Genomic DNA, 12,395 nt, shown 5'->3' with positions numbered 1-12,395 from the left:
CACGTCACTGTTGTTGTTGTTCTTTGGAACCGCGCAGCGAAGTCGCTCGTTTCCCAGCGTCCGTTCAGGCGAAGCGCAAACAATACGTGGAACGTGAACATGGCAGAGTTCCTGCAAGACCCGTCGACCCTCACCAAAGACAAGCTGAAGAACGAGTTGGCGGCGAACAACGTGCCGCTGCCCAGCGGGGAGCACAAGAAGGAGGTGTACGTCCAGCTGTACCTGCGGCACCTCACCGCGCTGAAGAGCGGCAGCAGCCCGCCACCGGAGCCCTTCTCCAGCGACGACGAGAGCAGCGCCCCGGTGGTGGTCAGCAAGAACCGCTCCGGGAGGGTAGGCGCTCTTTGTTTTCTTGGAACTAAATGATTGAATTTGAATTCGGGCGCGTTTCGCGTTCGCCGTCTTTTCGTATCAGGGAAGTTATGGGGTGTGTGTTCATATCCACGCTGCTTGTAGACAGAGAGACGGATACTTTATTCATCCCCGGGCGGAATGTACGGTTTTGAGTAGCAGCTCACGTCAAAACAATATGCAATAATAACAATATGCAGCAAACCTAAGAATTAACAATAAGCCTCTATACCAGGAATTCACACTGTCAAAAACAGTACATTGTGCAAGTTTTCATAGCTTTACGCAATACAATCTACATATGTAACCCTGTGTACATACAGTGCTCTTATACATATATAAATATGTGTATAGATTAATATATAGGCATGCATGCATGATTCCATGCTCTTACACTTTAAATTGCTTATATAGGGGGTTATTTTTTATATTACCATTTAGTATATGTGTACCTATTTTTATCCATCTAACCTAAATGTAAACCGTTGATCAAAGGTGTCTGAATGTATTTGTATTACTCGCTTTGCAGAAGGCTACCAGAAAGACAGACAGGCCACGCATGGAAGAAACCGAAGTGACAGAGCTGACAGATGAAGACTTGAAGGAGCAGCTGGCCAAGCACGGCGTGGACTCTGGGCCCATTGTGGGTGAGTTCCTGGGAGCGGTGCACCCATGGTCATAAATACCTCTGCAAATGTGGTGAAACTTCAACACGTTGAGCTTGGCTCATAAAATGTATTTTCACTTTGGCTGTGATAATCTCTTTAATTAGCCTGACTGGGAACTGAAAGATGTCTATTCAACTTTAAAATTGCTAAGTGTGAACCAATTAATTTATTATATTATACATTGGAGGAAATGTGTTTAATTTAATCTTATTTCATTTGTTAAGGCTGAAATTTAACTTTAAACAGTTCTAAATCCAGTTAAAGAGTTTCCTCTGCACTAACATAAACCACTTTATTATATGTATGTGTCAATGTCCTTGACATCTCCCGTTCCCCGTTTTCTCTCTGTTCAGCCTCTTCTCGCAAAGTCTATGAGAAGAAGCTGCAGAAGCTTTTGGATGAGCCCCAAGCAGAAGCTACCAGTGTACCTGAGACCGCCACAGAAATCACAGTTCTGCCCAAAGCCGACAGTAACCAGAATGGAAATACACATTCTGACCAGTACAGCGACAAGGAAGATGGTAAGCTCTAGCAATAGCAGCCATCTTTGTTTGAAAACATCTCTGTACCAGTGGCACTGGCCATGGCATGTCTTATTTTAATAATAATAAGTGTGGGCATATGTGGACTAGGGCCGTATGATTATTCTTTAAAAAAAATCACGATCTCGATTCATACATCTATGCGATCTTATTTCTAAGTGATGCCAATTCTGATGTATTTACATTTGCATCAAATGGAGATCACTTGCATTAAAGCACCAGCTCCCACTCCCCTATGCATTCACATCACGCTGCATTCACTAAATTAATTTGTGTCTGTTAAAATAATCTGTTCAAGTAATAAACTTGAGCCGCAACTTTAATAATCAGCGGATTAACCGCGCCACTGGACTCGTGTCCAGTGGCGTTACCACCACCGTCCAAATCTACCATCGGCTTCCACCCTCCAAGCTGCACCAAACAGCCTCCATGCAATTAATAAGTAGAAAAGACAGCTTTTATATCAATCCACAGGTTTTATTTAAGTGCAATATTCCAGAGAAAATGGGATCTACATGTGTCCCATCACTCTCCTCACAACTCTGGCATGCGCAGTAGAGTCACTTTCTCTGCGTTTCTACGTAACATCTGGCTATAAAAGGACGGCAAAAAAAAGTATTCATTAAAAAAATATATAAATGTATTATATAAATTATTTTTTATAATATTTATAAAAATATTTTAAGAGGCGCAAAAGGGGGAATAAATAACGACGAATACTTTTTTATTTTCATTTTGGGCAGTTTGATTTGATTGTATTTCATGAAAAAGTTTTTTCCAGAGATGGAAGTTACTCGAGAAAAGGTTTTGTAGTCTTTCTGTTTATTATTCCAGTTTTGCACAATAAATGTTTTTAAAGTACCTCTGTACTATGTGAAATATGTCCTAATAATGTAGTTAAAAGCACAGTAAAGGCCATGCAGTTGCCATACCTGTTATTTTCCCCTTCATAAGCATTTATATTGTTTAAGTTTTAACAAAAACAAATATTGTTACTGTCCATGCTTCAAATCCGGGATCTACTGTAAATTTCAGGTCATACCGTCCAGCCAGCATTAGGTTAATTACTTTGATTAAGTGACATGAAATAAGAGAGAAAAGAGTCTTTTTATTTTTTTATATTACAAGATACGTTTACGTTTAACACTTTGACATACTCTTGTTATATTGTCTGTTTAAGAAAGAGTGCAGTAAATGTTGTTGATTGACAAAATGAGAATCGCGATCTCAATTCTTCGGGAGAAAAATCGCGATTCACATTTTAACAGGAATCATGCAGCCTTAACGTGGACAGATGCCCTTTTTTGCTTTCCTGCTTCGAACCGTACTGAAGGGGTCTCCTTCCCTGCGCTGTAAAACAGTTCTTCCAAATAATAGTGTTCTATGATTTCTGTTTCTCATCACTGTCTTTGTATAACTTTTATTTGCCAGAGGAGATGGCTGACCCCGAACCAGTCCCCGTCGTGGAGAAACCTGTCAGGAGTCGGGGAAAAACCCCAGTCACCTTGAGATCCAGCAGCAGAAGACAAACCAAAGTGAGACAAATTTCAATCCGTTTGAAACCACTGGAGAACGAGTAGCATGGATACTTTTGTACGGAGACACTATATTTTGTTTTTTTCAATATGTTAGCAGGTGGTTGAAGACAACTTTGCTGGTGGCGACCAGACTCCTAAAAAGAGTGTTGTTGAAGATATCCTTGCCAATGAAATTAACACACCAACAGGCATCAGGTAAACCACAAACCACATTTTTATTTTTTCTATCTAAAAAGATGTATATTTTTCAATATTTCATAAACTATTTGTTAAGCTGTTGCTGATTTTCAATTTACTTTCATCAAATACAGTGTTTTTCCTTTTTAATTTATTTTTAACATATCACCCACCGAGGTTTAGTTTTGTTGTTGTTGTTATTATTATTATTATTACATCCAATTCTCCTTCTCTGACCAGCGCCACCTGCAGACGGCCGATAAGAGGCGCAGCCGGCCGGCCATTGAGGGAGAGCGACTATTGGCTGGACCACTCCCTGCTGCAGCACAGCACCATCACAGAGAGCCACTGCTACTCAGAGTCCGTCTCCAGAGTCGGCGGCACCAATCCCTCTGGCAAGGCGCCAGCCCGCCGCAGCCTACTGTCGCTGCTGCTGAGGCTGCTGCTGCTGGTGGTGGTGGCGGGCTCTCTGTTCTACGCCTACCAGAACCTGGACGCCAAGCAGGTCGGCGAGCTCAAGGCCATTCTGGACAGCGTGGTGGTTCCCCTGCAGGGCGCGGTCGACAGCGCCGCCACCTACCTGGGCATCGCCGGCGGCGCTGCTGGCAAGTAAGGACCCCACCCCCCACCTTCACCCGTCCTTTCACCGTGCCCGCTCCGTACCCTGCCATCTGTTCACTTTGAGAAATCTCATTTTCTACGTGGTTGTATCGAAGGACACCGTTTTAACGGCACGGTAGACTCTCATCTGTCTGTGCTAGATCTTCTTCAGCTTCTGGATAAGTCATCGTGCGGCGGGCTGAAGGGACTCGTTTGTGTGTCGTTTTCCGACTGTGTGCATCGTTTGTCTTTGTCTGCAATTTACCTTTATGTGTAGAACTCATTGCAGAAGGGAGAGGTCAGATATTCTTGCATGGTTGTAGTTTTTTGGTTTTTTTTGTTTGTTTTTTTAATAAAAAGCTTAGTTTTTAATGCTCTGTGCCAGGTGTTTTCTGACTGTGAGGTGCCTGGACACTTGTTAGCACTTGGTGCCCTCCAATTTTAAAGTACACGGCGACGCTACTAACAACAATGTCTACATGTGTAATTATTTTCTCATCTTCTCTGTAGTTTTTAGCTCTAGCTAGAATGTGTCATTATTTCTTTGGTGCTCAGGTCTATTCAGCTCAAAAATGAAAGTGGTGTGTGCTGGGGGAAGACATGTGGTGCGATCAAGATGCATCACTGTAGGGGGAAAACCAACATTAGCAGGAGAGTTTTGTTTCTGTTCAACGGCAAGTCACTGGCGAGTTGACTAGAATTCCTGCCTGATGGAAGGAGCTAACTTGGATTAAATGAACCTCACTCCCAGTGTGTAGGGCTGCACAAATCTGGTTTAAATCTATTCAAGACACAACCAGTTACATTATGTCATTTGTTGTCTTATGATAATATATGATAACTTGTCTTGAATTAATGAGGCACAAATTATTATGAGATGCAAATTATTCCACTCAATATGTGGCAATTTCATGAAAATCTTTATTGGAACCACAGCCCTAATTGTTATTCAATCTTAATGTTTATGTTAACAAATCTTTGCATACCAAACTGTACTTAAAGATATTACATAAGAGTTGTGCAGCCCTGCCAGTGTGCCCATGTGAGTTTACATTCTGGTTTTAATATTATTATTATTATTATTATTATTATTTCTTTAGTGCTTTGTTGTGCTTTTGAAGATTTTGGATCCTTCAGTCTCATCGCTGGGACTGGCTGTTGCCGTGCACCCACATAGCCCATCTCACAGACTGCATGTATCCGTACGCCACTGATCCTCAAAGACCTATGGAGAGTATTTTTTTGTAAAGAAAATAGACTACTCCACAGGTCTTTTTTCAATTTCCACAAACTCTGACTACTGCCTGTGTGAATCACCTTGTGTTTTGTTGTTTTTTTTTGACCCAGCAATCTTGCAAATGACCAGGTGTGGCCGCAGAGATTTTTTTTCTTGTGTTGCCCTGAAAAGGGGGAGATTGGAGAAAGTGAAGCTAATGAGGTATGGCTGGAGATCTGGTGGGCGGGTGGGACAAAAGCAAAAATATCTGTGAGCCATGTACGGGTATAAAGATTTGATTTATTCACTGCAAAGCCCCATAGGGAGCTTGATTTCCTGATTTGCTTAATACCTCACTTTCTGTGCGCCCAAAATTTTGACACCACTGGTCATAATGACCAAATAGCTTCTGATTGCAAAGCCCCCAATATTCTGGAATAATGGATTAGATGGGTTTTCTTGTTTATATGCATTTTTAATATTTATATTGGGATGTCTTTTCATTTAAAAAGTTGCACAGTCCCAGTTTAACAAACTGTTGGCTACTGTGAATTTGGGTTGTTAACCCACAAGAATTGCACTGCAAGTGCATTTTGAGAAAGTCAGTTCCGGTGAATTATATAGCTTATATGTTAACATTTTTGATAATTTTCTAATGGGGTGTGTCTAACTTTTTATAAAACAGTGTAATTTGTGAAAGCAATATGTAAAACACGCAGGTGCAACAACGCAGTTGATTTGGTCTTTTGCGAGGCAGCTCTCTTTACAATGGACATAAATGGTAAAGGATTATGTGGGTAAGGATTTTAAATCTGTTTATTTATGATAATGTAGATGGTATATCATGAAATAAACTTGATTATAGCCACACCCATCGCTGTTGTGTATTTGTGAGACTGAATTAAAAAAAACTTTTAAAGTCAATAAAAAGGGGGGGGGGGGGGGGGATCAACACATCAGAGGGAAGCAGTTTATGTTTACTTGTCTTATTGTTTAGAGAGATTTGTGGACTCGATTCTGGCCAAAGAGTAGTCAGGGAAGTTGACGATTTGTCTGGATTCAAAAAAAAATTACCATACAAAGAAACTGGCAACAACCTCTAAAATTAAAAAAAAAGCGTGTATTTCAGATCAAGCGAGTTTGCAACTGGCAAGAATCGGAGTTATTTGGCAACCAGTTCCTGCCATGTCCGTACCCGCGCAGCGCTCGTGCGGAGCAGTGTGCGGCGCACGCTGACGCAACCCGGAACGGTCCCGGTGGGCGGAGCTTAACCGCCGAGTCCCAGCTGAACGGCGACGGTTTCGACGCGGGAGCCGCAGTTCCGCAAATCGAGGGTCCCGACGCGGAGCCGCGCTTCCTATTTCCGCGGAACCGGACGCCCGCACCGGCAGGCAGGAGGGGAAGTGAGTAGACGCTCGGCTCCGGTCCGAACTTGTTGAACTTTAGGGAAATAATGAGTGTGACGTTAAACCTCCAACAAACCATCAGTTTCACGTTAAACTTCCTCCCCCCATGGGATTCGTTTGCTGCTGGGTGTTATTGGAGCTATATTGGGAAACGAACACAAGTGATGTCCCAACAGTCACCGGTGTTGCCTAATGTCGTGCCTCTTCCGTATTATTATTATTATTTTATTATTAATAGTATTATTATGGTTATTAATAAAACATAATGAATAATAATAATAATAATAATAATTATGATTTTATTGTGGTAATTATCTTGTATTATTAATATCATTATTATGATTATTATTTTATGTTTTATTTAATGTTCTTTCCAAAGAACCTCGTAACTTTGTTTGGGGTTCCACAAGTCAAGTTGTTTATTATTATTATTATTATTATTATTATTTATAAACTATTAATTACTATATTATAAAGAATTATGAAGATTGTTATTTTCGTTATTACTTGACTAAGTTCTAAACCAATAAATGTTAAGAACCATAAAGTTAATAAAGTTGTATTTTTTACAAGTCAACCCTTACGTTGTAAACAAATACATTTTAGCAACTATTTAATTAATGCATAAAGTAGTATTTTGTATTATTCAACTCTCATGTTGTAAACCAATAAATGTTAAGAACTATAGAGTTAATAAATCTGGTAGTTTTTTTTTTTTATAATGGTCATAAATTATATTCAAGCATATTACATTACTGAAGGTGATAAAGTTTGTTGTGATTGATACTATTATTGTCCATCTAAAGACCATGTACCCCAGTACGCTGACGCAGCTCGCCCGGGCGAACCCCTTCAGCGCCCCGCTGTTCACGCTCCATAAAGCTGGGGACCCACCACAGCACCTGAGCGCTGATGGAGCTCCCAAACGCAGACTGGCAGCCGCAGCAGTGCCCGGTGGGTCGCAGTCTTCAGATCTGCAGCTCAGCGTGCCGCCAACCTGTTTTTCTCACGCAAATGAGCAGAAGCAAAATTTCACTCCGACCTCTTGTCTTTCTGTCAGAAGCACTCGGTCGCCGATCGCGTCGGTGGATCAGTGAGAGGTGTGGTGGACAGTTAACCGGGTGAAGCTTGTTGTCCCACAGCATGTACATCGGCTTTAGGGTGCACTTGGATAATAACCAAACAGCTCTAACATTATGAGGCTATATGATGATAATGATGCCGAAAGAGTTTGAGTGTATTGTATTTTGTATTGTTTATTTTTATTTTCTATAAAGAGAGAGTTAAATCTAACCAAGGCTCCCTTAAACACATGATCTAACGCATGAAATCCTCTGCATGTTCAACCTTCAACCCTACAAATAAAGAATAACTACATTTATACAATAGACTATTTACCAGCCTGGAGTTTAGAGTAAGCAAAGATGGCACTGTTTTTTTTTTTTTGTTCGTATTTTTTAACCATGTCAATCACAACGGGCAGTGCCAACTAGGGGTACGTAGTGGGAAGAATATTGATATAATTTTTTTATACAGAATCCCTGATTCAATATCACAACACCCTGCAATACTATTAATACAGTAATGTATCACAGTGTTTTTCATATGTTTTTCATATGTTTAGATGTCTTAAAAAATGGTTCAGTATACATGATATGATATTATGATATCAGCGTCTAACAGAGCAGTATAACAACCTAAGTGACTACTTTTCTATTAAACTTTGTTTCACACAGTAATTCTTCTTTCCTTCTTTTTCTTTTGGCTGCTCCTGTTAGGGGTCGCCACAGCGGATGTGTGAAAACCCATTTCACAAAAGCTAAATGTTAAATCCCCCAATCTGTGGAGTCTCCTCGTGGGGTCGGCTGTGGCCTGCGTTTGCATAAGCAATGTGTTTTTTTAATGTGATTTATTCCACCCTGGCTGAGCGCAGGTTAAGGACTGTTTTGTGTTTCTCCTGCAGATTCGGGGACGAGCTGTGAATTTGGCTCCATGAAGTACTACGCCCTGTGCGGCTTTGGGGGAATCTTGAGCTGCGGACTCACTCACACGGCCATCGTACCCCTCGACCTGGTCAAGTGCCGCCTGCAGGTGCATTATTGTTATTATTATTTATTTTATGTATATGTGTATATTTTATTTATATGTGTATATAATGGATTTTAGGGGTTTTCAAATACTTATAGCACAGGCAGTGGTTCACAATGTTCACTGTCCTTACTTTTCTCAAGGTGGATCCGGACAAGTACAAGAGCATCTTCAAGGGTTTCTCCATCACGATTAAGGAGGACGGCGCCCGTGGGCTCGCCAAGGGTTGGGCACCGACCTTCATCGGCTACTCCATGCAAGGCCTCTTTAAGTTTGGCTTGTACGAGGTGTTCAAAGTCCTGTACAGCGACACGCTCGGAGTGGTAAGCGCGGCTTATTCTCCTCTCCCTCACACCCTATCCCCTCACCCCTAGTTATACAAAGACGCGGGGATTTATTGGTCATGTAAGACGTGGGAAAATAAAATAAATACATCTACAATAAAAACACAGTTTTTATTGGTTTTGTTTGGAGAAACCCACAGCGCATCGTGTGACACAGCATACAGTCTATGTACCACATGCTTTTTTTTTTTTTTTTTTTTTTAAGAAAGAAACACAACAGAATTATGTTTTAAAAATGTATTTCCCTCGTCTGCAGTTTCCTCAGAGACAGTTGGTATTAATTCCTCTTTCTTTTAAAAGATTTGTTTGTTGAGTTACTCAGATATTTGACGCTGTGTGTGTGTGTCAGTAGGCCCATCAGAGACCCAAATGTATGCACAGGCACTGAAAAGGTTTTGCATAATAGGTCCCCTGTAAGTAATAAGTGATACGATGATACGACAGGGTGTAATGGCAACTGGTAAATAGTCCCTAAAATCATGAACGACCGCTCTGTTTTCACAACCAGGAGAATGCGTACCTCTGGAGGACGTCTCTCTACCTGGCAGCCTCGGCCAGTGCAGAGTTCTTTGCTGACATAGTGCTGGCGCCCATGGAGGCATGTAAGGTTCGTGTCCAGACGCAGCCCGGCTACGCCAACACCCTCAGAGAGTGCGCGCCCAAGATGTACGCCGAGGAGGGACTGTGGGCGTAAGTATTAACGTCCCATCTCCACCCAAGGGTGCGTTGCTGCAGGAATTACAGGTAATTTGTCGTGTGCAATACTATATCTGCCAGTTTAGCAAGACCTGGGCTGTACATTTGAAACATTTTGCAGAGTATTTAATAAATAAAGCGCAAGAAGGATTGTACATTTAACTTTTTTTTTAATTGTTTTTTTGAAGAATATGAATAAAATAAATATAAAAATAGGCAGCACTTTTGGAAATGGCCAGAAATATACAACAGAAAAAGGCAGAATTTATAAACAATATATAGAATGAACCCAACAAAGTATATAAAACAGTGTACACCAACTCACCGGGGCATTATAGATGTGTGCGTTTATTATTGTTTTTTTACTTGCACTGTTCAACTTCTGCTGCTTTAATAACTGAATTTCCCTCTGTGGATCAATAAAGCCACATCTTAGCATGTATTAAAATGAGCAACTGTCTAACTCTGAGTGCTATAGTAGAATACAGGCCTCAAACAGCCATTGTGTCTTCAGGGTCAGATGTGCTTTGGTCATCGTTCTCATCGACCCAAACTTTGTTGAGGCCTCTCACCGGACACACACAAGAGCCATTGTCGTGTTTGTTGTCCATCCCCGTGTCTGCAGTTTCTACAAAGGTTTGGCCCCCCTGTGGATGCGGCAGATCCCCTACACCATGATGAAGTTCGCCTGCTTCGAGAGGACTGTTGAGATGCTGTACAAGTACGTTGTGCCCAAACCTCGCAGCGAGTGCAGGAAGTCCGAGCAGCTGGTCGTCACGTTCGTCGCAGGATACATTGGTGAGTCTGAAAAAATATCGAAATATTGTGTCATTTGGGTTATAATAATAATTTATAATTTTTTATCCCTACCCCTTACTTCCTCACCTGCAGCTGGAGTGTTCTGTGCCATCGTCTCTCACCCCGCTGACTCCGTGGTGTCCGTGCTCAACAAGGAGTCGGGAAGCACAGCTGTCGAAGTGCTTAAGAAGCTCGGACCCATCGGTGAGAACAGCTGACGGCGTTAAAGGACCGTGCCGATGTCAAATTTCAGTTTTTGGCGTCGCTAGGCGGCACACACGTTTATATGATCTGAAAATGTGAGCCGTCATCAGAAAAAAATTGCCGGGGGTAAAATGAAGTGTGTGTGTGTGTGTGTGTGTGTGTGTGTGTGCTGAGTAGTAAAACAGGCTAAAACTCAAAACTTGGCCTTGGTCCTTTTAAGCTCCCACTCTCTGGTTGACGTTCTCAGATCAGGTGCAGTCCTTAGATCCACCTGTAGGGGGCACTCATGTGCCGCCGCCTCTCCAACTGCCCTGGGAGCCGAGGCCACTTTTTCTGGCTGCACAGTTGGAGGCGATTTAGTCAGCTGCGTGTGACAGTGTCCAACCTTCCCTACAAGCCCCCGCGCTGTGCTGCTCCTGCACCGGACATGAGTTCTAAACTGCGCAGAGCGTGGCTCCTGCTACGGTGTTAAGTGTCCAGAACGGATTTTTGGAAATCCTGCAACAGTAGAAAAAAAGGCCTGGGAAAGCATGGAAAAAAAACATTGCAGTCGAGTTCCACGTGGTTAAGCACATCGTGTGGAAACAAAAATAAAGTGATTTACAAATTGACACAACGTCAAATGGCTCCTCCGGTGTAGTTTCCATGTAGAAAACTGAGTAAAATATTAACGTTCTGCCATAGTTGGGTCTCTAAAAGCATCGAATATGTGCCGGTGTCCCGTCATGTGGACCGGCAGGTTGGTACAATGGGACTTCTTCTTTCGTCCCATACTCATCTCCTTTGTTCTCCGTCCGTCCTCAGGCGTGTGGAAGGGTCTGGTGGCGAGGATCATCATGATCGGGACGCTCACGGCGCTGCAGTGGTTCATCTACGACTCGGTGAAGGTTTACTTCCGTCTGCCGCGGCCGCCGCCGCCGGCCATGCCCGAGTCCCTGAAGAAGAAGCTCGGTCTGAGCGAGTGAGACTCAACTTTCCCCCTTTACTTCTTTTTTTTAATCTCTGTTACCACTACAGCTGTTACAACCGCTTAGAGTCTTCCCGCTGGACAATTATTCAGAGGGGATGGCTCAAGATACGGAAACAACAAGAATGATATTCTAGGGAATTATCAACGTTCTTAGAAAATGAAATAAATGTTGAAACAACCCGTGACCACGCCTGTCTTTTGAATTTATTCTCATTGTTTATCAGTGTATATATTACCAAGGGCTGGGTGATATTAAACAACATCACAATTGTTTTGCCCGCAAACCTTTCAAATTTGATCATTTGGTGATATATTAGGATAACTATTGGTCGTTTATTAAGATATTTACACACAAGGAATACTGGAGAATCATTAGTAATGTGGATGTTATGACCATTGATTAGAACAGTTTATGAAGTTCAGAAAACCACATTACCTCACTGTAATGCCGCATATACTGTGTAAGACAAACATAAGCCATATCGCAGCACGATATGGTGATAACCAGAATCCCAGACAATATCTGGTCTCATCACAATATTGATAATATAACGATTTATCACCCAGCCCTAATAGGTAAATTGTCCTCTCGGATCTGGGTGCTGAACCAGCTGACTGCGGTGAGTCGCGGAGTGCCAAACAGGCTTTTGTAAGGGGCGGAAGAGGCTTAATCCAAATAAATCCAGTAGTAAGCAGCAGCAGCCTGGAGGCACAGCAGGGAGAGCAGACGGGCCTCAGCAGCAGCACACCACGGGTAAGTCCCACGCGTGTGTTGGACTGGGAAGGACGAGGGTGAA

The 12,395-nt window shown here is 42.3% G+C and overlaps 2 protein-coding genes across 4 annotated transcripts in view; both read left to right on the top strand.

The window, feature by feature from the left end:
- tmpob (thymopoietin b) overlaps positions 1-5,962 on the top strand; it is a 6,155-nt gene extending 193 nt beyond the window's left edge. Inside the window, exons 1-6 of the mRNA XM_080002010.1 lie at positions 1-333; positions 881-998; positions 1,373-1,540; positions 2,993-3,096; positions 3,194-3,294; positions 3,517-5,962. The exon at positions 1-333 is cut by the window's left edge and continues 193 nt beyond it. Coding sequence (XP_079858136.1) covers positions 100-333; positions 881-998; positions 1,373-1,540; positions 2,993-3,096; positions 3,194-3,294; positions 3,517-3,889 — 1,098 coding nt within the window. The 5' untranslated portion in view covers positions 1-99 and the 3' untranslated portion in view covers positions 3,890-5,962. The remainder of the gene's footprint in view (positions 334-880; positions 999-1,372; positions 1,541-2,992; positions 3,097-3,193; positions 3,295-3,516) is intronic.
- Positions 5,963-6,381: 419 nt separating this feature from the next.
- On the top strand, positions 6,382-11,783 carry slc25a3b (solute carrier family 25 member 3b). 3 transcript variants are annotated; one of them, XM_080002392.1, is made up of 8 exons: positions 6,382-6,495; positions 7,305-7,452; positions 8,462-8,589; positions 8,730-8,909; positions 9,439-9,620; positions 10,252-10,424; positions 10,518-10,628; positions 11,433-11,783. In XM_080002392.1, exons 2-8 carry the CDS (start codon positions 7,308-7,310, stop codon positions 11,591-11,593), a joined length of 1,080 nt encoding a protein of 359 aa, XP_079858518.1. In that variant the 5' UTR covers positions 6,382-6,495; positions 7,305-7,307; the 3' UTR covers positions 11,594-11,783. The 3 variants fall into 3 exon arrangements, with proteins under 3 accessions (XP_079858518.1, XP_079858519.1, XP_079858520.1); XM_080002393.1 differs by having other exon boundaries at positions 6,421-6,495; positions 7,269-7,452; XM_080002394.1 differs by lacking the exons at positions 6,382-6,495; positions 7,305-7,452 and adding an exon at positions 7,559-7,598.
- The last annotated feature ends 612 nt before the right edge of the window (positions 11,784-12,395 follow it).

This window comes from Zeus faber (assembly GCF_960531495.2).
Source record: "Zeus faber genome assembly, chromosome: 6".
In the NCBI taxonomy this organism is placed as follows: domain Eukaryota; kingdom Metazoa; phylum Chordata; class Actinopteri; order Zeiformes; family Zeidae; genus Zeus; species Zeus faber.
The sequence above is the reverse complement of the archived record's forward strand: the minus strand, read 5'-3'. Positions and strand labels throughout refer to the sequence as shown.

Coding starts and splice junctions, on each gene's coding strand:
- slc25a3b (XM_080002392.1), top strand. CDS start 7,308: ATGTACCCCAGTACGCTGACGCAGCTCGCCCGGGCGAACCCCTTCAGC. Junction 7,453..8,461: donor GGCAGCCGCAGCAGTGCCCG/GTGGGTCGCAGT, acceptor TTTCTCCTGCAG/ATTCGGGGACGAGCTGTGAA. Junction 8,910..9,438: donor ACAGCGACACGCTCGGAGTG/GTAAGCGCGGCT, acceptor TTTCACAACCAG/GAGAATGCGTACCTCTGGAG.